This window comes from Muntiacus reevesi, chromosome 2 (assembly GCF_963930625.1).
Source record: "Muntiacus reevesi chromosome 2, mMunRee1.1, whole genome shotgun sequence".
Taxonomy (NCBI): Eukaryota; Metazoa; Chordata; class Mammalia; order Artiodactyla; family Cervidae; genus Muntiacus; species Muntiacus reevesi.
In genome coordinates this window covers 180,181,736-180,207,484 of record NC_089250.1, presented here as the reverse complement: position 1 = coordinate 180,207,484, position 25,749 = coordinate 180,181,736, and the positions used below count along the sequence as shown (strand labels likewise).

The 25,749-nt window shown below is 53.5% G+C and overlaps 1 protein-coding gene and 1 long non-coding RNA gene across 2 annotated transcripts in view; one reads left to right on the top strand and one right to left on the bottom strand.

Moving 5' to 3' along the window:
* Window positions 1-4,181: 4,181 nt before the first annotated feature.
* Window positions 4,182-5,723, bottom strand: LOC136160395 (uncharacterized). Its single transcript, XR_010661612.1, has 3 exons — window positions 5,441-5,723; window positions 4,703-4,855; window positions 4,182-4,392 (listed from the first exon to the last, which is right to left on the bottom strand). It is a non-coding gene; the product is annotated as an uncharacterized lncRNA (long non-coding RNA).
* LMF1 (lipase maturation factor 1) overlaps window positions 5,057-25,749 on the top strand; it is a 47,002-nt gene continuing 26,309 nt past the window's right edge. The window contains exons 1-3 of the mRNA XM_065923960.1: window positions 5,057-5,249; window positions 11,159-11,468; window positions 14,997-15,007. Coding sequence (XP_065780032.1) covers window positions 5,057-5,249; window positions 11,159-11,468; window positions 14,997-15,007 — 514 coding nt within the window. The remainder of the gene's footprint in view (window positions 5,250-11,158; window positions 11,469-14,996; window positions 15,008-25,749) is intronic.

Genomic DNA, 25,749 nt, shown 5'->3' with positions numbered 1-25,749 from the left:
TGGGCAGGTTCACTGGACGTCCTGCACGAGAGCCCGTGACAGCAGTGCTGCCCGCCCCTTCCAGAAGTGCAGACTCTGCTGTCACCGCTGGGCGAGAGTCACAGGAAGGCACAACCATGCTCGGGCTCGTCCTGGACACAGGTCCCCCAACCCAGCCCTCAGCACCCCGAGGTCTGGGCCACATCAGGGGTCCTGGAGGCAGGTCCCTTCAGGAGCCAAGCAGGGAGGCAGGTGTGGAAGCTGCTGTGGACGAGGCTGTCATGTGTGGTGGGGGTGAGAGAGGCCCTCCCGCCCAAAGGCCCGGCCCGGGACCTGCCGCCACCCAGGCCTCAGCTGACCGCAGAGGCACCTGCACCAGGCTGGCTGGGGAGCACTGCCACCAACAGCGACCTGTGGCTTTGAGGCTGTTTGTTAGGTGGCATTACCATGGGGTTTGGTAACCGATATGGTCCCGTGGGCCAGATTCACCTAGGGAGGGTCCTGATTGTGACCTTGGAAGTTTAGAAGACTTTTTCCCGTTCAGAATGTGATTCCACGAGAAAAGCTTGACTGTCTGTTCTTTTTCCTCTCGGGTTGTACAGCCAGAGAGGGTAGCTTTCTGCCCGTTCTGTCTGGCAATAGTCATGTCCTACCGCCCTGCAGGGCCGCATGGGGCTGGGATCCTCCGGCGGTGCAGAGTAGACTGCCCGAGCCGCGGGGACAGGAGACGGTGAGCCAAGCAGAACAGCCGCCCGTGAATCACCGTTCCAGAACAACCACAAATGGCCCGCACCTGCTCTCCCACCCCCTCCCACACCTGCCAGCCTCACCAGGGGCTTTTGGCCGCTGGACAGAGTGGGGCTGGCACACACTGACCACCTCCAGAAGACAGTGACAGATGTTAGTGCCAGCGGGTCCTGCCCCTCCCATCAGCAGATGTCAAGACATGAAAAATTGGGGTAAATGAAGGGTGCACGATTAGATTCGGGCACAAGCTGGGTTCTTGTGGGTGCCAGAGACAGCTGCAAAGGCACGTCGGGGACAGTTGCCCTGATGCAGCAGGGGCTGCCCAGCCTGGGTGCCTGGGGACAGCTGGACGAGGTGCCGATGTGGCCAGTCCTCCGTGGAGCCGCCCCGCAGCTGCTAGGAGCGCTACCAGTCGTGAGCCGTGCGCCCCAGCTCCAGGCCCACCCCAGGGTTCCTGAGACCCCAGCTTATCTTGAGTTGATGGCTCTTCTCAGAGGGCCCCCATTCTCTCCTCCCCTTCTTTCTGGGCCCTTTCTGGTTCTGTCCAGGTGGGGTCGGCTCCGGGTCTTCCTGCAACCAGCCCATAGGGCAGTCAGGCCTCTTCTCAGCACCTCTGGCCTCTCTCATATCTTTTTGACTTATTTTCATATAGTTATTTGCTTGAAAATGTGGGTTCAGGAGCCTCTCCAGGCCCTGGCATTGGCGAGCGGCAGCTCTGTCGATGCTCGTGCAGGTGCGGGCTGGGGAGCCAGAGAAGGCACCTCAGAGCCCCGTCCAGCACCAGGCCCACAGCCCTGTGGCTCAGGGTTGCAGAAAAAGGTTTGTTTCTGAGTGGGTCACCCTCGTGGAGCACAATAATATCTAATATTATTTTACACCTGTTAGCTACTCCCAGTACTTTGGCCACCTGATGTGAAGAGCCAGCTCATTGGAAAAGACCCTGATGCTGGGAAAGATTGAAAGCAGGAGGAGAAGGGGACAACAGAAGGTGAGATGGTTGGATGGCATCACCGACTCAATGGACATGAATTTGAGCAAGCTCCGGGAGTTGGTGATGGATAGGGAGGCCTGGTGTGCTACAGTCCATGGGTCACAAAGAGTCGGACGTGACTGAGCGACTCAACAACAACAATATAGATCAAGATGTAAGTTTAGTATAAATGACAAGATGTATTCTGACAGGTAAATCACCTTTTTAGGTGATTCTGAAACTAGGACTAGAGTTTTTTTTTTTTTTTTTGGTGAAACCCACATAGCATAGAAGTATTTTTAGGCGTACAATTCAGTAGCATTTCGTACACTGGCCGTGTTCTGCACCACCTCTATAGAATGTTTCCCTCATCCCACGAGGAAACTCTGCCCCTGTGAGCAGTCTCACCCCCTACCCGACTCCCTGGGAACTGTCTGTGGATAGACTTACTCTGGACGTTTCATATAAATGGACTCATATTATTATATGAGTGGCTTTACGTGTCTGAATTCTCTTACTGCACACATTTTCAGGGTTCATCTATGTTGTACGTACATCAATACTTATCTCTTTTTTAATGGCTGAATAATACACCAGTGCACATTTTATTAAGTTCAGGTTGAAACAGGCAAGAACTTGAGTCTCTGGCTGGCCTTTCTATGGCCAGGTCCTGCTCGACAGTGTTCATTCCCATGGAGGTTCTAGACTCTCAGATGGACTGGACCTCTGTGGTCAGCTCAGGAAGGAGGACCCTGGAGGGGACATGAGAACATGAGCTCCAAGCAGACCTCTCTGGTGGCCTCGCCCACCCTGGGCAGACCCGAGGAGGGAGCCCAGAGACACGGAGCTGGAGGCTGGACAAGGGGCCCTTTTCTGCTCTGCACAATGTCCCATTGTGCACTTCTCGGGGGAACAATGCAGCGCCGGCCAGGGGAAGCTGAGGACAAAGGGCCCTTTGTGCTGCGTCCCCACCTGAAAGGCAGCGCCCGGGGTCCCACCTGACCGCAGGGTGGGCCTCCTCGCCCCCGGCCCCGTGCTGCTCCCACAGCTCCGAGCACTTGGTGAGGACCCCACGACGCTTGAGCAGGCTTGGGCTGGGGGCCGGCCTCTCCCCCACTCTCCTCAGATGGCTGCGTGGGCTCATCGCCCACTGTGGGGGGTGACAAGGCGGGATGGGGGAAGTGCGGAGTGTGGGTTCCTGTGGGAGGACCTGGAAGCAAGGCCTGACCAGGTCCTCGGGCACATGCTTCCCTGCTGGGGGCTCTCTACGTTGTGGGTGATCGCACCTCTGTCGGAACTCTTAGAGGTACTACTCTACAGACGAGGTCTGAAGGGAGGGCTTTTCATGGAAAAGAAAAGGGAGCCTTTTAAAAGAAAAACACACACTGTAAGAGGCACGTGTGTATGGATGCTCAGTCATTCAGTCATGTCCAACTCTTTGCAACTCCATGGGCTATAGCTCCTCTGTCCATGGAATTCTCCAGGACATCTTCCCAACCCAGGGGTTGAACCCAAGTCTCCTACATGGCAGGTGGATTCTTTATCATTGAGCCACCAGGGAAGCCCAGTTCAGTTCAGTCACTCAAAATGCTATCAACACTAACAGTGGAAGCTGGGGCGGGGGGTCCAGAAGTTGCTGATCAAGCCTATCTGGGAGAGCCTCTGTTCAGAGGCAGCCCCTCGCCTCATGGAGTCCACATGACGGGTGGTGAAGATAGAATTAAACAAGCCAGAAAAACTGGTCATTTGACCACATAACTATTGATAACATACCAAACACTAGGAACAAGACAAAAAAACCCAGAATGAGCATTTGTAACATACATAGAAGAAGAGGATCTTTCTTGACAAAATTCACCACACACTTGTCTGGGCATGCGGCCGGCGGGGGGTGGGGGTGGGGGGATTTCACACGGTATGACTAGGTGGTTGTCCCTCCCCCACTAGACTGTGAATTCTTTCAAGATAAAGACCCATTTCATATTTACCTTTGAATTCTCAGTGAGCAACACAAAACTGCTGCATATGCTCAGGGAATAATTAGTTACAATGAGACCTATACCTCATGGAGTTTGATCTGTTTATAAATTGAGGACACTGTTCTACTTCCACTTTGGAATGGAGAGGTAGTCTAAAATAAAATCTCAAGCAATATGTGTGTTATACTTTATATATATGTGTGTGTGTTTTAGTCACTAAGTTGTGTTTGACTCTTTGTGACCCCATGGACTGTAGCCTGCTAGATTCCTCTGTTCATCGAATTCTCCAGGCAAGAATGCTGGGGTGGGTTACCATTCTCTTCTCAAGAGCATCTTTTCAACCCAGGGATCAAACCCAGGCCTCCTGCATTGCAGGCAGATTCTTTACCATCTGGGCCACCAGGGAAGCCCTAAAGAGGATCTCTTATATGTAAAGAGCTCTAACAAATGAATAAGAAAAACCCACACCTGTCTCAATCATTTCCTTGCAGGTGCTCCACAGTTTACTCAGTAACACCAAAGGCTCTATGCCTGCCCTTTCGCACACCTCTTCTTTGCTTTGAGGAATGCCTGCAACTCCACCTGCTGAGAAGCACCTCTCCTGTGTCCTCAGAAGGTAGCATTGCTGATGTCCTCACTGGGGTGATGCTTGGGTCATTCATTGGTCAGTAAGTTCTTCCTTCCTCTGAATCCTCAGCTCACCACTGTCCCCTGTGGCTGGAGGGCCAGTAGGAACGCTGACTGTCTAAGTGGGCTTTGCTGTCCACTGCAGAGACGCTGTGGGCTTGGGGGGCGGGGGAAGGGCAAGGAAGCTGGAGGGTCTGAGATTTGGGGCGAGCCGCAGCCCACACTGTCCCTCACTAGTTGTGTCAGCGTCCCCGCAGCGCCCTCCTCAGACAGCAGAGATGGGGCGCTGGGCAGGAGACGCCTATGCGGTACCCGTACACACCCCTGGAGCCCTGGGGCGAAGCGGCTGCCCCAGCCGTCCGCACACTGCCAGGGCCCGCGGAGGGAGCGCAGGACCCACCTGCGGCCTCCGTTGCCCACATCTCAGCCACTGTGGACGCGGACCAGGTCCTCGATGAGATTTGTGCTTTCCAATCACCTCTTTCACGTTGCATTTCTGCTTCTGAAGTGCCTTTCCGCCCTCTCTACCGTGAGGGTCCCGGAGGGCGGGCGCCTAGGCAGGGGAGTGGCCGAGGCAGTGAATGAAAGGGCGGGGGGCGGGGCGCGGCCCCCCAGGCTCCCACGCGCTCACGCTGCTGGGCCTGGGGGGCGGCGCGAGGCAACCGGCCAGGCGCTCGCCCTGGGCTGGCGGGCCTGGCCTCATGTGTGGGCGGGGCCTCGCGGCGGGGCAGGGCTCCCCCCCCCCCCCCCGCGCATGCGCCATGCTGGCCCAGCGATGGCGGCGCCTGGGGAGTCACTGAGGAGACGCAAGGCCGGGGCTGGGGACCCGGAGCCTGAGGCTCCGCCGGGGCAGGAGCGCGACCTCAAGGGTCGCCCGGCCCGCCTCCGCGTGGGCACTTTCTGGCTGACAAGGATCGTGCTCCTGAGGGCCCTCGCTTTCGTTTATTGTGAGTCCACGGGGCCAAGCCCCGACTGTGGCCCCTCCGCGCGCGCCCCGTCCGCCATGCCCAGGGCGCCCCCGAGGCGTGTTCGCGGCCGAGCCCCGGGGTCCCCCAGCCGATCCCGCGCGGACCAGAGCCGGTGAGGCGGTGACTGCGGCCCCGCAGCCTTGGTACCGGGGCAGTAAGTGCGGACTCACCTGCGGGGCGCGGCCCGAGCCAGGCGTGAGCACGTGGAGAGCCGCGGGCCCCACGCCGGCCTCGCCCACCGGGCCGCCCCCCAGAGTACGGCTGGGCGCCGGGAGACCACCAGCGTGTGTGTGCGCCCCGCCCGGCCCCAACGCGCGGAGGGGCGCAAACCCCCGAGACCAGCAGTGGCGCCCGACGCCAAACTGAGCTTTGCGAACGAACGTGGCAGCGCGGGGCCGGCGGGGCTGGGGGCGGCCACCGGCAGAGTGACCTGGGCCCGAGGGCAGCCGGGGCCCAGCAGGTCCGGAGGGCGCTGGGCACCCGGCGTCCCCGCGTCATTTCCGAGTTGCTTCCGCACACGCCTTCGAAGGTGGCGCGCGCGCCGCTCTCTGCCCGGCGACCTTCTGCCAACCCGGAGTGGACACCCGGGGCCCCGGTCCGAGGGGGGCGGGAACTCAGCCACGACTCTCATCTGTTCTCAAGTGCTCTAAGTTACTGTAAAAAATAGTTCTTGCTGCTATGCTCTATCCTCCACGGGATTAAACAGGCATTCTAAACGTTTGAGCTGTCACTTAGGGAAAGATGAAGTCAAGACAATGTTAATCTGCGAGGCTTTAATAGACCTTTAAAGCGGCGCCGTTAACAGTGGGAAAAGCCCGCTGGCTCCTCGGGCAGAGAGAGCAGCTTATAGACCCAGCTCTGCCTCCAGGGAGCCTGGCTGGCTTTGATCTCCGCGAGGACCCTCAGTTCAGTTCAGAAGGAAACCGTCCTGAACCGCTGGTTCAGGCAGATAGTTTAAGCCTGGCGCTGAGCGCAGAGTGAGTTGCTTTGGCACATGAGTTTTTCTCCACCTACCTTTTCTCACTATGTGGAGTAGGGTTGGAGTTTGTCAGCTGCCCTAAGGAACCAGTTTACCATCTTCGGCAATGAGGGTCCCTGGCTGAGATGGCTGGCAAGGAAGCAGCAAGCGCCCTGGGTTGGTCTCTTCTGGAGGCTGCAGGTCTCCTCGGGACCGCCAGCAACTTCAGCATCTCTTAGGTCCCAGGAACTTCCCACAAGGCCGTGGGTTCCACACTTTCCACCTGATGTTGAGTGTAACCCACCAGAAGGCCGAGTGATGGGCCTTAAGCTTCCTCACCCTCTGCACACCTGACGGGGTGCTTAATGCCGTTATCTTGCCTGTCTGTGCATCTCCCTCGGAGCTCCTGCAGTGGGGACGGTGTTTAACACCTCTGACCTCTTGTCTTCTGGGAGCGGCTCCTGCTCCATAAACTTCCCTTGAGTTTTTTCAGTCTCTGTCATTGCTCTGTGCCACCACAAGATGCTTTTCCAACTGTGTCCTCCCCGCCGCGCCCCCCCCCCCCCCCGCATTTGGCACCCCAGCCCCTGGGTGTGACACTCAGGTCAGAGACTGCCCACCCGCGAGACCCCTAATCTAGGCATGACTCTCCAGGCCCAAGGACCCCAGGAACTGGGCAGCGCCTCACACCTTCTAGCAAAGGGAGGGCCAGGCTCCGTCTGTCCTGGCTCCCAGGTCACCAGTCTGCTGCTGCTGGCAGGTACACCCCGTGGCCAGCCATGCCCCCCACAGGCCCGTCGCCGACCTGGCGGCTCCCCCATCTTGACAGCCCTGTCTCAGGTCCCAGTGGTCCACAGTTAGCCCTGTGGAGCCGGTAGGCAGCTCACCTCCTCCAGGCGCTCGATGTTGGCCTTCAGGCAGGGCGTGCAGGACCTCAGCTCGCTGTTCTCCTCATCCAGCTGCTGCTGCCTGGGGCACAAGGACTAGGCTGGGACCTGCAGAGCTGTCCACGACCACCACACGTGCCCACACAGGGGCCAGAGCTCCTCACAAGGCAGGACGGCATCCACACCTCAGGTGTGGGGAAGCCTCACATTTACAGAAAAGCTGTCGCCACAGAGCGGGTCCCTGGACCCCGAGCCCCTGGCGACTTCTCGAGACAGGAGTCTGTTCGTTCTCATGGCATCTGTCACACTAACACTGGAAACATGGGCAACCAAGCCACGGCCTCGACCCAGCCTCCCCCCGACACCCCTTCCCGTCGGGTCCCCACACCACGACACCATCACGGCTCCTCTGTCCCCTCAGGGCTGCAGCATCTCTGGGCTTCCCCACTCTTCGTGACCTTGACATTCTGAGCAGGCCTGGCCCTGTGTTTGGTGGGTGCCCCTCAGGTTGGGCTCGTCTGGGGTCCTCCGGTGACTGGACAGGTTGTGGGTCTGGGGAGAGCCCTCCTGGGGCCAGGGAGGATCTCAGCTTCTCCACTGGATCCTTGTTTAGCTTCAGGCTCTGGCCTGAGCTGGGGGTTGCAGTGGGTTGGTGGTCCCCACGGGGTGCATGTGGGGCCCATCGGGGTGTCAGCACAGACAGCACAGACATGGGCCTGGAGTCTGCAGCCTGGGCGGGGCCAGAGGAGTTCATCCAGAATGAGGGCAGGAGTCTCAGGTCTGAGCCTACCCACTTAGACTCTGGTGTTTCTCTGCGGAGCCCTTTGTCTTTGACCTTACATTTCACAGTTTTACTCAGAACAGTTCCCAGAGTTAATTAGGCCAGCCCTCGCTCCTGCCTTCCACACCTGTACGTTAGCAGCAGAGTTGCGCTCACGCATCCTGGTCTGCACTCTAGCCCGACATCCCCTGGAGTCCTGGCTAGGTTGTTTTGATAGTTTAGATAGGGTTCCTATTTTGTGATATACAGTTTTATGGGTTTTGACAGATACATAGTCCATCACCCCAGGACTGGACAGAACAGTGCCATCCCTTCAGAGTCCCGGGAGCGCATTACCAACTGCTCCCCATACCAGCACCTGGTGCGCCCTGACCGTGTTCGGCCCTGGGGCCCACCTTTCCCAGGAGCCTTTGGGTCTTCCTTTACTCAGCAACACGGCCTGGAGGTCCTTCCATGCTGTTGAGTGAATCTACATTCCATTGATGTTCCCTCTGGATGTCAGCCTGTTTTATGAACGCACCACAGTTTGTTTACCTATTCCAACACAGGAACATCTATGTTGTTTCCAGTTTTAGCAATTATGAACATGTAGGCTTTTGTGTAAATCTAAGTTTTCAGTTCACTTGGGTGAATACCTAGGAGTATAATTGCTAGGTTCTATGGTAAATCTGTTTAACTTTATGAGAAGCTGCCAAACTGTCCTCTAGAGTGACCATACCGTGTGTGTCCCACCAGCAGGGGATGAGAGTTCCCCTTGTTCTGAATCCTCTGGAGCATTTGGTATTTTCAGTTTCTCAAATTTTGGCTGTTATGATAGGTGTGTGATGATATTGCATTGTGGTTTTAATTGGCGTTTCCCCAGCAACAAATGATATTGAGCATCTTTTCATGTGTTTATTTGCTATCTGTGGATCCTCTGTGTGAAGCAGATGACTTTTAGCATCTGCTCAGATCTTTTGCCCTTCTAAAACCTGGGTCATCTGTTTTCTTGTTGAGTTTTAATGGCACTTTGAGTATTCTGGATGCAAGTCTTTCATCAGATGTGTGAGCTACTGATAAGTCCCAATCTGTGACTTGTCTTTTCATTCTCTTAAAAATATCTTTTACAGAGCAAAAGTTTCTTATTTGGTAGAGTTTACTGGTTTTTTCTTTCATGGATCATGGTTTGATTGTTCTATCTAAAACTCATCACCGAACCCAAGTCACATCCATTTTCTTCTACATTTTCTTTTGGAAGCTCTATACTACTATGTCTTATACTTAGGTCTCTGGTCCTTTTTGAATAAATTTGTGTTTAAGATGTGAGTTATTTGTCAAGGTTCATTTTTTTTTTTTTTTTTTTTGGCATATGATGGCCAGTTATTCCAGCACCACCTGTTGGAAAGACTGTCTTTCTCCATTAAACTGCCTTTGCATCCTTGTCAATAGTCAGTTGACTGTCTTTGTGTAGGTCTACTTCTGGGTTCTATACTCTCTTCCATTGGTTTATGTGTCTATACTTTGGCTAATACCACACTGTCTTGATGACCGTAGCTCTGTAGTAAATCTTGAAGTTGAGTAAAATAAGTCCTCGAACTTTGCTCATTATCAGAATTATTTTGGCTATTCTAGTTCCTTTGCTTTTACATACGCTTTTTAGGATCAGTTTGTCAGTGTCTATGGAAAAGTTTACTGGATGTTTTGATTGAGATTGCATTGAATCTGTAGATCAAATTGGGGAGAAATGACTTTTTAATAATGCTGACTCTTCCAATTCATGAACACAGTGAATCTTTATATTTATTTCGATCTCCTTCGATTTCTTTCATCATGTTTTGTAGTTTTCCACATACAGATTCTGTGTATATTTTGTCAGTGTTTTTAGTCTTGGCACTGTGTTTGGTGGCTGTTGTAATTTTTTTAAAATTCAGATTATAATAGTTCATTGTTGGTATATAGTAATACAGTTGACTTTTGTTTGTCGATCTTGTATTCTGTGACTTTCATAAACTCACTTATTAGTGCTATGAGGGCTTTTTTTTCTTCTTTTCAATTTTGGTTGATTTTTGGGAATTTTTTACAGAGGCAGTCTATTAATAGAAATAGTTTCATTCCTTCCTTTCTAATCTATATAACTCTTATTTTTTTATACTTGCCTCATTGTCCTAGCTAGAATTTCCTATGCAGTGTTAATAGGAGTAATTAGAGAAGAGATAGTCTTGCTTTGTTTCAAGGCTTTGGGGAAAAGTATTGCCATTAATCTCTAAGTATGAACTTGGGTGTAGGTATTTTGTAGCCACCATTTACAGATTAATGAAGTACCCTTCTATTCCTAGTCTGCTAAAAAAAAAATTTTATCATGAATGAATAAATTCCTTCATGTACTTTTTTAATGTGTCTATTGATACTATCATATGGTTTTCTTATTTAGTTTGTTAGTATGGTGATTACATTGGTTGCTCTTTGAGAGTTGAACCAGCCTTGCATTTCTGAGATGAAATTGGTTGGTTGTGATGTATTATCTTTATTTCTCCTTTTGTGAGTTTTGGTAGTTTATGTATTTCAAGTAATTGGTCTGTTTCATCTAAGTTGTCAAATTTATGATCTTAGATTTGTAGTATTACTGTATTATCTTTTTATGTCTGTGAAATCTCTAGCGGTGTCCCTTTTCTCATCCCTGGTATTGCTGTCTTCTCTCCTTTTCTTGGTTATTCTGATTAGAATTCTATCAATTATATTCATCTTATTGAAGAACCAACTTTTGGTTTTTCTTTTTCCTGTTCCCAATTTCACTGATGTCACCTCTTTTTAAAAATGTCTTTTCTGATGCTTGTTTTACATGTAATCTGCTCTTTTTTCTGATTTCTTAGAGTAGAAGTTTAGATTTGACGCCTTTCTACGTTTCTGACGGAAGTGTTTTATTGTAAATTTTCTTTAAGCAAAGTTCACTCTGGGATGGTTACCTAACCGCTTTATGCAGCCAGTCACATATTTCATGTAGGTGCGTGTGTGTTGCATATGCACACATACATCGTGTATAAGCAGGTGCAGCACACACAGGTATGTGCACACATACCTGTGCCCTGTGACTTTTCCGGGCAGATCTTCTACTTTCTCTCCAGAGACTTGTGAAACACTCAGACCCCTCGAGTCCACACTTTGATTCCAAACCACTGCTCAGACCCTGCCCAGTCTCCTCCCGTGGCCGAGACCCGCACGTCCGGGAAGTGTCTGCAGACAGCTGGGCTCCTGCTCACACTGCTCTGTCTTCTCTCCCTTCCAGTTGTGGCATTCTTGGTGGCCTTCTATCAGAACAAGCAGCTGATCGGAGACAGGGGGCTGCTGCCCTGCAGGATGTACCTGCAGAGCGTGCAGCGGCACTTCGGAGGGCGTGTCAGCTGGGACGCCCTGAGCTACGCCCCCACCGTCCTCTGGCTGCTGGACTGGTCTCAGATGGATGCCAACCTGGACGCCCTGGCCCTCCTCGGGCTGGGCATCTCCTCGTTCATCCTGGTCTCTGGCTGCGCCAATATGGTCCTCATGGCTGCACTCTGGGTCCTCTACATGTCCCTGGTCAACGTGGGACAGATCTGGTAAGAGGGCGCACGGGGCACCAGGGAGGCAGGCACTCGGGGCCTCAGGGGCATTACGCTGAGCCTAAAGGCCTCCTGGCAGCAGGAGCGAGTGAGCAAGCTGTCTTCTTACATGAGTTCAGAAAAGACCACCCTTTTTCTTAGGCTGTGGGGGCACTGCTGGTCGCATTCAGCCCAAACCCAGGAGCCTCCTGCTTCAGGAGTGACTTTGATTCTGTTGGGAGTGTCACGGCCGCACCTGAGACCGCGTTGCCCACCTCCTGTGCTGGAGGACTGTGCGATGGGGGGAGTTGAGCGTCCTGGGGATCAGGGACACTGAAGAGATACAGAGCCAGAGTGCAGGGACTACTGCTGCATAAAATGCAAGTGACTCGCAGGGACTGACCGGCCCGGCGCTGTCCTGCTCAGACGCACAGGAAGCCCAAGTTGTCCCTTCGGCCCCAGGCTCCTCGGTTAGTGTCAGCTCCCCCAGAGGCTGGGTTTCTGGTTCTGTTATCTGTGCTTGGCCGTGGCAGGAATCCTGAAGGGCTTCTTTGTTGTGCTTAAGGGTGGCTTGTGGCCGCCTTCCCCTCTCCCCACCTTCCTGGCCCCCACAAGGAAGAAAGGATTATCTCTGGAAACTTGGAGCAAGGTTGGGTACTCCGGGGGTCCCTTCCTGCAGAGGAAGCCACCTTGGCACTCGCCCCTGGCAGAAGGGACAGAGGATCGACTTCAAAGGGCCGGGAGCTGGTGCCTGAGGGCCGCAGAGGTGCAGAGGGACCCCTGCATCGTGGCCGCTGAGGAGGAAAACTTTATCTTGGCCTGAGACGCCAAGATGTCCAGGCTCTCCTGCCTGTGGCCCCGGTATAGATGGATTTGATGTGGAGAAGTGGATTTGATGCTATGGTTTTTCGAGGTCTGGGCAGCAGCGCAGTGCCATCCTCACTGCATGCCTGTGCAGCGGGGCCCTGTTCCCATAGGGACACCCCAGGCCTTGCGGGAATGGTGGCTCCCCACTGCCTGTGGTCATCGGACGTAACACAGGCCTTCTCTGCTCCCGCCGACAGTGCTGGACATGGCCTTCTGTGCCATGGTGGCTCCTGTGTTCCTCAACTTGGGGAGGAGGGGCTGTCACCCACTGGCTGCATGGCCAGGCCGCTGCTTTAGCTCCTCTGGCCTTCCCGACTGGCGCTGCTTCTGTTCAGCTGTCTCCAGGGGCGCTCACAGGCTTAGCCTGAAAGAACCTGCTTTATTAGAAATTCCCGTCCACCTGCTTCCCGAGTGGAAAAGTGCTCCTCAGCAACAGGCAGGAAGTGGAAGAGTTATGCAGATTCAACGCCACTCCCCCTCACCCCCCGCCACCAGCCAGGGGAGAGCAGATAAAATATTTATCCCCGATGCCCTCCTACAAAGTGAAACATCACCAGGAACCCGGTTCAGTGTTCCAGTCACCTGGCGCAAAGGCCGCTGGGTGACTCGAGGCCAAGGGCTGCGTACGCAGAAGCGGGGGTGCTCCCCCCACCTTGGCTCTCTGCCTTCCTTCCTGTGGAGATGAGTGGTCAGGGCGCTGTGGGCCGCCTTTGGCGGCAGTGGCCCAGTTGTCTCTAACAAACAGTTGAAGGTAAGGCGCTAACACAAACCATTTGGGAGCAAAACCTGACTCTTAGAACAGGGTGCACATGAGTTTCTTTAAAAACCAGAACAATAGACATCCCCCAAACTGGTTGTGAACGGCCACCTCTTCTAACATAAGTTCCAGCTGTTAAAAATACAGTAAAAACTGTAAAAGTCTAATGAATTCCTTTTAGCTTTTCACGTAATTAGATGTAACTACCTATATTTAAAAATCTTGTATCAGGCAGCCTTGAGAGTTAAAATTCAGAATAGGAGCAGATACAAGAAGGCATTTCCTAATGCCCTCAGCAGAGGCCCGTCATTGAGTCCACGGAGGGACGCTGCTCTCGTGGTCAGGCTGTGGCCGGGGGCCGGGCCGGCCAGCTGCCCTGTCAGCTCCCAGGCTCCTCCAGCTGGTTCTGAGGGACACCGGCAGTGTCTACTCAGTGAGGTTCGAACAGTCAGCCCCTTCCTCTCTTCTGCTCACCAAGGTCACTTATTGGGAGAACTTACTTCTTGCATCAGGCCAGCGTGTGATAAAGGGTTTACTGTGGAAACTCAGGCTTCTGCTCAGTAGAGAGCTCAAGCCGTTTCCTGTCTTCCTCCTCCAAGCAGTGTTCCCTGTGGGAAGCCAGCCTCTCTCAGGTTGGATGGATGAGCACCCCAACTCCGTGAGGAAGGGCCCCTGGCCTCACCGTATGCCTGATTGCCGGGCCGATGGGGTCTGTGTCCTACCTTCTTGGGGAAAGATGCCTGGTGCAGGAAACAGGTGCTCAGGGGGTCCCTCAGACCTGCCCTCCCCTCACTGGGGGCTTGCAAATCTCGGACTCCCTGTCCTTTCACGTATCAATACTTCTTTGAACAAATGTTTGTCTTATAGCGTCTCTATTTACGTACCACAAAGTGTAACTATTTAACTTGTGCAAGAACAGCCACCATCTACTTCTAAAATATTTCCTCAGCCTGTGTCCCCATCTACTCTCGGCACCGCCCTCCGTGTCCTGTCTGTGCTTCACACGGATGGGGACACCTGTGGCCTCCGCGTCCGGCTGCCACCACCAAGCAGGCGTGTGGCTTGTCCGTGGTGCAGCCAAGGCCAGTGCCTGGTCCTCTCACTCAGGGGCACTTGCTGAGCCGGACAGTTGTGCCCTTTATCCCGGGGTCTGCGTGCTGGTGTCATGTTGACCTGGGGAGAGGATTCACGGTGTGAGGAGTGTCCTGGGTCCACTCACGTTACATCGTGGGGCTCCTTCCTGTGACCTGGGGTTCACACACATGTGTGCTCCCCAGGGCCCCAACTCCCTCAGGGAAGGCGTATCTGACACGTCCTCCCCTTAGGGCTGCTTTTCTAATCACCTGTGCCCAGTGTAATGGGGTGTCATTTGAAATGAAAGATTCTGGGGTAGGACATTTTCACAGTGCTTAAAGGAAATCAGTGCAGTGAAACCAAGTACAGGTGACCTTTGAACTGGGATCAGAATTGCGTGAGCCCACGTCTACACAGGCTTCTCACCAAACCTCTAAGAAAAACCACTCCACTGCAGAAGTAACAGCCCGCCTGGCGCCAGGTTGTTCAGGGGTGAAGAGCATTACACGTACTTTTCCAAACATACTTACTCATCCCCTACTGTGGGCACAGCCCTGCAGTGCGACTGCGGTGGGGCCGGTAAGGAGAACCTCCTGTCAGTGAAACCTAAGGTGTGCCCCAGGTTCAGTAAACAAGGGCAGGTCTCCCTTCACCTCACCTGCACTCAGACCTCTGCTCTCCCTCTAGCTTCCGCTCTGCTCTGCCACCTGAGGGCCCTTCTTCCTTGTGGCTCAGTAATGTGACTTGTGCCCATTCTGTTTGGAGACACTGGGTCAGTCTTTCTTTAGCAGGTAAAGCGATGCATAAATTAGAAGCTGTTTGGTGACAGTTCTCCTCTTGTCTTTCAGGTACTCCTTTGGTAAGTGGCAGTCACATAATCCGGGTGTCAGCGACTTGCGCCAACGGGTCTCGTCTCCCGTGGCTGCACCGGCTGCCTCAGGCCTGCGTCCTCACCCGCGGTCTCCACCAGATGAGGCCAGATGCTGCCTCGTGCCTCCACCCGTCACGCCTCCCGTGCTGGCTGTGGGCACCCAGTGGGCATCCAGGATGTCAGCACTGGTGTTCCTGCTGGTGACTGGAGGGCCACGGTGCCCTGCAGGCCAGCCCCAACTCCCCGGCACGCACAGGGAAGCCCCAGAAGATGCAGGATTCCTGGGGCCCCACGGGCTTGGGTCTTCCTGGGTTTCTGCTGGAAGACTGTAGGTCCCGCCCAAGCTCTGCGGGTAGCACCCCATGGGCTCCAGAGCTGGCAGAAATGCAGGGCTCGGGGTGTGTGGCCGGTCTGGACCCCAGTCCTCTGAGCTTGGGAGCAGAAGCAGGGGCTCCCTGTGGCCCTGAGTCCTGCACTGGGGGGGAGGCAGTGACCTCCCGCACTGGGGTTGGGGGGCTGTGACCTCCCTCCCGCGCTGGCCTCTCCTGCAGCATCCAGGGCCACCCGCGTCATGGCCTCTGTCAGAGGTCAGTATCTTTAACTTCACTCCTTGAAGGTCACTCCCTCCCCAGCAGAGCCGGGCCACCTGCGATGAGCATGACAGGTGACCTGGAACTTGTGGCCTTGAGCAGGGACTGCAGATGGGCTTCCTGGACTGTCACGCAGCCATTACTGGGACAAAGCAGCACACAGCATCTGTCTTCAGTTCTGTGTGGGTTCCCTTTGGGTTCTGTCCAGCGCACTCCCAAGAGAAGAAGTGGGGCGCGGCTGGTGCTGGACAGAGGCCCCGGGTGAGGGTGGAGGTGGGGGTGGGGTCACCATGAGTGTGAGCGCTTCTTGAAGGCTGGCGTGGGCATGCAGTCCTCTGAGGGAAGCCCGTCCTCCTTGGCTCTGAGGATCCAGGAGGAGCTGGGGGTGGGGGGGAGCCAGAGGAGGAGCCGCAGATTCTCCTGTGCACTCGGGCCAGTCCTGCTGACCCCAGGCCTACACACGTGTGTACAGGGGACACGAGGCTGCTCAGCCAGCGTGGACTGCCGGGGGCCGCCTGCACAGTTGAAACAACATCCGCGCTCTCCCAGGGGCATCACACCCTTACCCACAGCAGGATCCGGAGCAAATGGGGATGAAGGACCAAGGCTGCAGGGAAAGAAAATACAGTGTCTGGAATAAAAGCTCACGGGTAGGGCTGGATACAGGAGGCGGGGTCAGGAGTGAATGGAAGAGGAGCCACCAGGCCAGGGGCCTGGACTGAGGAGCAGAGCCCAGCCTTTGGAGAGGGAAACAGGGAGCCCCAAGGGCCTTGCACCTTGGGGGACAGGTGCAGGGGCCAGGGGGCACTATTTGTGGAGGCACAGTCCAGGGGCAGGGGTGGCAGGAGAGCAACTATCCACATCCAGGACATGAGCCCTGCGTTTCTTCCTCGCCTGCTCTAAAATACAGGACAGGGGCTTTCCTGGGGGTCCAGGGGTAAAGAATCTGCTTCCCAATGCATGGGACATGGGTTTGTTCCTGGTTGGGAAACTAAGATCCCCCATGCCTCGGGGCAATTGAAGCCCATGCAACTGGAAGGACTGATGCTGAACCTGAAGCTCCAATCCTTTGACCACCTGATGTGGCTGACTCACTGGGAAAGACCCTGATGCTGGAGAGACTGAAGGCAGGAGAAGGGGATGACAGAGGACGAGATGATTGGATGGCATCACTGACTCAATGGACATGAGTCTGAGCAAACTCCAGGAGTTGGTGATGGACAAGGCGGCCTGGAGTGCTGCAGTCCATGGGGTCACAAAGAGTCGGACGCGACTGAACGGAACTGACTGCAACTAGAGCCCGGGAGCCGCACAAAGGCCCTGCATGCCGCAGTCAAGCCCCAGCACAGCCAGGTGAGTGCACAGGTTCAAAGCTGCAGCGCAGGGAAGTTTACAGCAAAAGGACTCGCGCGCCTTCCCAGGAGGACGCCTGTGACAGGCAGGCTGGGGCAGGACCCTCCTCTGTGGAGCGGCTTGGTGTGAGCTGCAGGTAGGTCTGAGGGTTAATGGTGGACGTTGTATCCCTAGGAAAGTATACTTGCAGCCAGAGCACCAGTACCCAGTGCACATCCCAGGACTCTACGAGGGCAGGATGGAGAAGCAGGGACAGGACTGGAGTTCACGCGGAGCAGGAGGTCAAGTGCAAGCTGACCGCTGGTGTGGCAGCTGTGCCGAGACGCTGGGCAGCCTGCGGTCCTCAGGGGGCGGCGCAGACCACAGCCCACGGAGGGCGTGTGTTTCTGGGTGATTATTTTTACCTCAGTAGCTGTTGTTTCTCTACACACAGTGTCTGACACCATGAAAGATTACTGGAGACACACACAGCCCATAGAAATGGGCCTGCTACAGAGCGGACACACCTGAGGAAAACACTAACGAACCTGAAGATGTGGACCTAAAAGAGTCACAACCTGAAAGTTGGGGTTATGTTGTATCAGGAGGAGTTTTTAGGACTTAGGCCCAGGAGGCAGCATTTCTATAGGAACCTTGAGAGGACTCCTCCAAGGGGGCAAGGCAGTAGCCAGCTTATGTAGAAGTTTTGCAACAAAGGGCTGGTAGTATAGCTGAGAAGAGGAGAGAAGCTAAAGGCAAAGGAGAAAAGGAAAGATATGCCCATCTGAATGCAGAGTTCCAAAGAACAGCAAGGAGAGATAAGGAAGCCTTCCTTAGCAATCAATGCAAAGAAGTAGAGGAAAACAACAGAATAGGAAAGACTAGAGATCTCTTCAAGAAAATTAGAGATACCAAAGGGAACATTTCATGCAAAGATGGGCTCAATAAAGGACAGAAATGGTATGGGCCTGACAGAAGCAGAAGATATTAAGAAAAGGTGGCAAGAGTACACAGAACTATACAAAGAAGACCTTAATGACCCAGATAACCAAGATGGTGTGATCACTCACCTAGTGCCCGACGTCCTGAAATGCAAAGTCAAGTGGGCCTTAGGAAGCATCACTACAAACAAAGCTAGTGGAGGTGATGGAATTCCAGTTGAGCTATTTCAAATCCTAAAAGATGATGCTGTGAAAGTGCTACAGTCAATATGCCAGCAAATTTGGAAAACTCAGCAGTGGCCATAGGACTGGAAAAGGTCAGTTTTCATTCTAATCCCAAAGAAAGGCAATGCCAAAGAATGTTCAAACTGCCGCACAATTGCACTCATCTTACCCGCTAGCAAAGTAACATTCAAAATTCTCCAACCCAGGCTTCAACAGTACATGAACCGAGAACTTCCAGACGTTCAAGCTGAATTTAGAAAAGGTAGATGAATCAGAGATAAAATTGCCAACCTCTGTTGGATCATAGAAAAAGCAAGAGAGTTTCAGAAAAACATCTGCTTTATTGATTTCGTCAAAGCCTTTGACTGTGTGGATCACCACAAGCGGTGGAAAATTCTTCAAGAGATGGGAATACCAGAACACCTTACCTGCCTCCTAAGAAATCTGTATGCAGGTCAAGAAGCAACAGTTAGAACTGGACATGAAACAACGGACTGGTTTCAAATTGGGAAAGGAGTACATCCAGGCTGTATATTGTCACCCTGCTTATTTAACTTATTTGCAGAGTACATCATGAGAAACACTGGGCTGGCGGAAGCACAAGCTGGAATGAAGATTGCTGGGAGAAATATCAATAACCTCAGATATGCAGATGACACCACCCTTATGGCAGAGAGTGAAGAGGAACCTTGGTGTAAGTGAAAGAGGAAAGCAAAAAAGTTGGCTTAAAATTCAGCATTCAAAAAATGAAGATCACGGCATCTGGTCCCATCACTTCATGGCAAATAGATGTGGAAACAGTGGCTGACTTTATTTTGGGGGGCTTCAAAATCACTGCAAATGGTGACTACAGCCATAAAATTAAAAGATGCTTGCTCCCTGGAAGAAAAGCTATGACCAACCTAGACAGCATATTAAAAAGCAGAGACTTTACTTTGCCAACAAAGGTCCATCTAGTCAGAGCTATGGTTTTTCCAGTAGTCATGTATGGATGTGAGAGTTGGACCATAAAGAAAACTGAGCACAGAATTGATGCTTTTGAACTGTGGTGTTGGAGAAGACTCTTGAGAGTCCTTTGGACTTCAAGGATGTCAAACCAGTCAATCCTAAAGGAAATCAGTCCTGAATATTTATTGGAAGGACTGATGCTGAAGCTGAAACTCCAATACTTTGGGCACCTGATGGGAACTGATTCCTTAGAAAAGATCCTGATGCTGGGAAAGATTGAAGGCAGGAGGAGAAGAGGATGAATGACAGAAGATGAAATGGTTGGATGGTATCACTGACTTGATGGATATGAGTTTGAGTAAGCTCCAGGAGTTGGTGATGGACAGGGAAGCCTGGCATGCTGCCATTCATGAGTTCGCAAAGAGTCGGACACAATTAAGTGAACTAAAAAGAGTCTGAATGTCAAAAGATTATTGTAAATTAAAGAAAACCAGATATACCGAGTTCAGTGCTTCTCTCTGTGTGGGAAGACGCATGAATCTGCACTCACCGAATCATTCCTTGATGGGCACCTCACCTCTTGGCGCCAGTGTCCCGAGTTTCCACATCATGAATGTCCTCGGGGCTCACCAGGTCATGTTGGAGGGGTGCAACTGGTGAGGACTGTGACATCCTTTCTTTACCAATCTGGCAGGAAATACTCCATTTCTCAGTTTCCTCCTCTTGATCTGGAATTCGAGCAATATTTGGGAGACGTTACATGACCAAGTCATCCTGAGTCAGGCAAAAGTTCCTGTTGATATGCTGCTCCAGCTGCTAATTTCTGGATTGGGCCCCGTTGATAATTAAAGATTCTCTGGATCCTCCATCTTATTACTTACCACTATGATCCAGGAAATGTTTTCCCTTGTTGCTTCTTCCCATGCCTGGGAATCACACTATCACAATTATTTTGAGTCCTAAATGTGATCTGTTTCCCCAAGATGTTTAGCGATCATCAGTTCTGTTGGCGGCCAGGCTACACAGTGGGTGCCGTAAGAGACAACAGGACCCGAGCAATGCCACCAGCACCACTGACAGTCGCCGTGCAGCAGGGAGACGCAGGGCGTAAACGGTTTGGAAACAAAACAATGCTTCGTGTAACTAGTTAAAATCCGGTTGCAATAAGCCATGAAGTCCACAGGAGAGCCAGCTGGAAAGCTAATTCTGGCAGGATCAAGTAGAGAGAGAGAGAGAAAATGTTTTCATCTTTGTGTACAGAGGCATATTTTATCAACTTGTAGTAGGTCACAGCATAAGAGAACAGGTTTTACTGGAGAACAAAGGTTTAAACTAGTGTATTTTCCACGACGGAGCCGATGGGGGTGACCCACGTGAGTTGTGCCACGTCTTGTGCATGTGAGCTGAGAGCACAGCGGATCCTCCAGGTGGCACCTCAGTTGATGAATCACAGTGTTTAAAATAAACACGAGTGGGCTGTGCAGGAGGCCGTAGCGGGGTGGGCAGGGGTCTGGCAGGGAGCCTGGGCTGTGGACCGGCCGAGTTGGGTCACCTGCCGCTGGGTCTATGGTGCAAAGCAGCATCTGCCCTCACTCCCGCGTGTTAGGTCTGCCTCCAGGCTGGTCAGGGCAGCCGCATGTTTACGTGACCTGGATGCTTGACCCCCGTTCCCTGTCACAGCAGTACCTCCCGCCAGCCGTTACAAATTAAATGCTCCCTGTGACCCTTACCTCTCTTAAATTCATGCTTTAAAAACAACTTAATGAGGGCTTTACTGGCTCTATCAGAAGTTTTTATTAAAACTCGTCAGTGCTGGAGTGGAGCCTGCCTGCAGGAAGCTATTAGCCAGCCTCGAGTTCAGAGCTGCTGTGGCCACAGCAAGGCCACCAAAGTGTTTCCAGACCCTTGCCAGCCAGCTCGAGCTTTGCCTGGCCCTCACATCAGCCCTGTGACCCAGAAAGCAGTTTCTTGTGATTAAATTCCCATGATCAGAGGCAGCCAAGGGCACCCTGCCATGAGCTTGCCCTTCCAGGGAGCCCTGCCTCTCCCATCCTGGTCCTCCGACCTCCCAGAGATGTGGGTGCTGCTGGGCTGTGTGGTTCTGGCCTCGTGTCTGGTCGTGTCCTTGGAAAGACAGCCTGGGTCAGGTGACTCGGGGCTGCCATTGACCCAGGTGGTGGTTCCCAGAGGGAGGCAGGAGGCGCCACTGTGTCCTCACCGTACGCCGGGAAGGGGCCCTCCTTGCTGGGGTCCCAGCGCCCGCCTCCTCTCTGGCCTGAGCCTCCTCAGGGTGCTCTGGGCCTTGCTCTCTCCTCTTTGTCCACTCCTGGCCACAGGAAGCACAGTGCAGGAGACCCACTGCCCAGGGGAGGGGCTGGGGTGGGGGAACCAAAGGCGCCACCCCACGTTCAGCACCTGCCTGACCTCCGTCCTCACCTGGAGCCCACTCAGCTCTGTGCACAAGCGTGGACACGGCTCGCTGGCGTCCCCGCACAGCCGTGTCGGGTCCCACCTTTCTCTTTTCTCACTTGGCAGAATCTGGTGACCGTCACTTAGTGGAACTGAGAAGAAAATATATTTTGAAGACTTTTTTCTTGTTTACGTGATTATTGAGGCTTTAGTTGTTCTGAATTTCTCCCTTCATATCTCGTTACCCATTTGTTTCTAAAACAGAATAAGCAGAATTTTAGAATACTGAAGAAACCCAGAGTTTGAGGGCTTTTGTCTGGAATCTTCTAAATTGCCTCATACTTATATTCAGTGTATTCAGTGTATTTTTATTCAGTGTATTTTTATTCGTGTAGATGTTGGGCCAGTGTTTCCTTTTCAGTTCACAGTATAGCTGATGATGAGCATCGCGGTGGGTGGAAGGCTCCTGGGTGCCAGCGCCCAGGCTGTCAAGGCAGGCTCATCAGCACCTGGTTCCTAGAGGCCCGAGGCTGGTCTTGGAGCCTTGGTGTGTTTGCTGACCAGCTGCCCTCCCCTTGCCCCCAGGTCCGGCCCCATGCGACTCTCCTGCAACAATCAGAGCCTGTGTGGCCCCCCGCCCTCCCACTGCACAGTAGCCATGTGCCTCCTTTCAAAGAACTGGTTTTATTTATCAGATTTTTTAAAATGTGTTCTGACTCATTAAATTTTACTTTTTATAGGTCACTTCCTCCTGAGAGGAAAGAATTTAGTATTTTCTAAGATCTTGAGTTGATTAACTCATTATTTGTCCATTCTTCTTACCTGAAATGAAAGCATGGAGACGGGTGGTCACCCCCCTGTGACAGGTCTCAGGCCCCTGTGGGCTGAGACCCGGTGTCCCCGACAAGGTGCACACACGCAGTTTCATAACCTTCAGGTGTTGCTGCCTCTTTAGCCCAGGTGCTGTTTAAAGCGGGTCAGAAACTCCAGACGCTTAAGGCTTTGTAGGCTATCTCTGGTTGGTCAGTTTCTGATTGTATTACACTACAACCAGAGAGTATGACCTGGAGATGGTTCCTTTCATTACTTTTTAAGTTAGGTGTGTGAGTGGGTTAGAAATGCAAGACGTATTACACAACCTGTAATACAAACAGCTCACCATGGGTTTTCCTGCGCTCACCCCATCCTGTTCTCGGGGTGACTCCGTCTCCCCAAGCAGTTCTGCCTGTTGGGTTTCCGTTGGGTTTATCCGGTCGGGTTTCCATCGGGTTTATCCAGTCGTGTTTCTGTTGGGTTTCTGTTGGGTTTATCTGGTCGTGTTTCGCTCAGGTTTACCCGGTCATGTTTCCGTCGGGTTTACCTGGTCGTGTTTCCATTGGGTTTACCCAGTCGTGTTTCCGTCGGGTTTACCCGGTCGTGTTTCGCTCGGGTTTACCGGGTCGGGTTTCCGTCGGCCGATCCTGCTGCGTCACCTCTGGACATCATCTGTGCACTTCCCGCTGCTCTTCTCCCACCTCCCTAACGCTCTTCCTCTGTCTCAGGTCAGCCGTCACAAGTGTCATTAAGTTAATATTTGGTCTTTACACTGCAACTATGTAAATATTGTTGAGTGCTGAGCTGATAGTGAAGTATAATAATTTTCTCTAATAACTTTCTTTGGCGGGGTCCACACAGCTTGTGGGATGTCATTTCCCCAAGCGGGGATTGAACTCGGGCAGTGAAAGCCCAGAGTCCTAACTGCTGACGGCCAGGGCGCTCCCTGGCTGCCTCTTCCTTTGCTTTGCTTTTCGTCTCTGATCACCCTTCACTCAGCAGCTTTTCCACACTCGCCAGCACAGTGGCTCGGCCCCTCCCGACACTGTTTATTTCTTACTGAAGGGACATGTGAGAGCCTGTCAGCACCCCTCAGTCCACAGAGGCTTCTGCTTGCGCACCATTACCATTTGGAGTGTGGACTTTGAAGGCCTTGGATTGGGGTGGTGGGCAGGTGGACGCTCTGTCCGAGCAGATACCACTGGACTCGGCGCCCTGTTCATCCCAGGGCCCTTGTGGTCCGGGAGCAGGTGCCTCGCTGTGCTGGGGTGAGGCCAGAGACGCAGCATTCTTCTGAGGCTAGAGACGCACCACTGCCTTCTTCCTGGGGGTGTCCTGGAGTGCATCCTCGGGGTCATTTTTAAGAAGCCCTTTTCTTGATGACATTTGCACAGAACAGCTAAAAGCAGCTGGCGAGATGGTCCTTGTCTGTTTCCTCAGCATTAATTGTCACCTGTCTGAGGCGAGGTCCACAGGCAGGCTTCATTCCCATCGCCCCAGCACTGCTCCCGTGCCAGGGACAGGCCTGTGTCCTGAGCCTAAAAGGCTCTGAGGAGCCAGCGAAGGCCCTGGTCTCAGTGAGCCCACCGAAGCCCCCAGAGAAGACCCTGGTCTCAGTGAGCCCACCACAGCCCACAGAGAAGGCCCTGGTCTCAGCACCACCGCGGCCCAAGTCCGGAGCACGTCCCTGGAGCGTCCCGGCTCCCATGCCCCATCGTCAGGCGCAGGAGGAACACAGCGTCGGCAAGCCTGCCCTCTGCCAGCACGGTAACAGGGAGGGACATTGTTAGGTCGGCCTGGGGTAGCAGCTGTGTGCCGGCTCCTTTTGTGAAAGCTTTGATATTTTAAAACAGCATGATAGCATGCTCTTGTCCGGGTGGGCCCGCTGAACGGAGACTGACGCCGGCACAGTTCCTCCCGTGAGCAGTTCCCAGTGCGTCTAGCAGGACTGGTGGCCGTGTCCTCGCTTACCGAAGAAGGGCCGCCTCCTTAACCCAGGATTCTGCACTGATCATGGGATTCTGGCTCGTTTTCGGTTCATGTCCACTTGACCCGGTTTTCCATTTGGCTTCAGCGTCAACGGCTGTCTTTTGAACATTCAAAAGACAGAACAGATTCAGGGGTGAAACCTGCGTGGTGTCCATGGACCCACGTGGACCTCGGCAGGGACTGCTTTCCCCAGGGGCTCTTCCAGCCCACCGTAGCCTGCACCCCCACTACCCCGACATAGGTCTTTGGTGGGTGGCAAAACCCTCCCCACAGTGCATCGGCCTGGTTCCCGCTGGAACGCTTCTTGGTTCTGAGCCTGCAGGGGGCATGAGGCTCAGGTCCTCTGAGCAGTCACAGGCAGCAGCAGGCAGCTCCCTGGACAGGAGCCTCAGTGGGGCTCCAGGCACCTGGCTCAAGCCGGGCTGGTGGTGTGCTTGTGTGTCTTGTCGAGAACCCCGAGTCCTCGTGTCCTGAGTGTCTGTGGAGCAGCTGTGCTTGCTGTGAGGTCTCCGGAGCTCGGGGGCCTCCTCGGGCTCTGCACAAAGGCTGGGTCTTGGACTGGACCCGGGTGGAGTGCTGGGTGGAACAACCTGCAGGCAGAGCCCCCAAGCAGTGGCCCAGTCGGCAGTGGGATGGGCCACAGCCCCAGCCACGAAATGTTGGGGGGTGGCTGAGGCAGAGCCCCCAAGTCCACCCTCTCCAGGCAGTTCATCCTGGTGAAAAGTGTCAGCACGGCCTCAAAAAGATCTGATGTGGCTTCCCAATCTGTTCAGAGTCCCCAGAACCCTCCACCCAGCCCCTCTATGGACATCTTACTGAGCCAGCCCTGGACACTGTAGCTGGACTGGAGACTCAATTGGGCTTGTCTGCTGTTTTCTCAGGACTGGGCAGGCTGGTGGCCGCCCCTTTGGAGCACGCAATGCGCCTCTGGTGGCCTGCCCCCCCGGGCTCCCGCAGCAGGACCAGAAGGCAGGGGAGGGCGCCCCACTGTTAGGGAGTCAGAGGCTCAGGTGGGGAGCTGGTTATATACACACTGCCTCTACTCTGGTTACTCCACAGTAGAGTTCACTCACCCAGTGCTATTCAGCGTGCAAGGCCATGTTTATGCCATGTTAAGCAGTGTGTCCTGTATTCCATCTTGCCTCTAGAAACTGTTTTGAAATCTGTGACCAAGGAGTTAACCAGATTTACCTCTGGGTGAGCAGGTCGCTTCCTGCTTCTTTCTGGTTCCGAGATATCTTCACTAAACATTTTTGCTTTCTGTTAAGGATGAATATGTTAGTTTTGGTAAGTTAGCTTTAATAAGTGAAATCAAAGGTGAGTGGACATGAGCTGGGCCAGGGTTATCCACAAGAGCTTCTAAACGCCCTGTTGGTGGCTGTCCAGGCTGGAGGAGTGTCTCCACCTCACATGAGGGGCTTCACGCCCTGGGATGAGTCTCACAGTCTCAGCAAGGAGGAGGCGAAAGTGGGGTGCAGGCAAG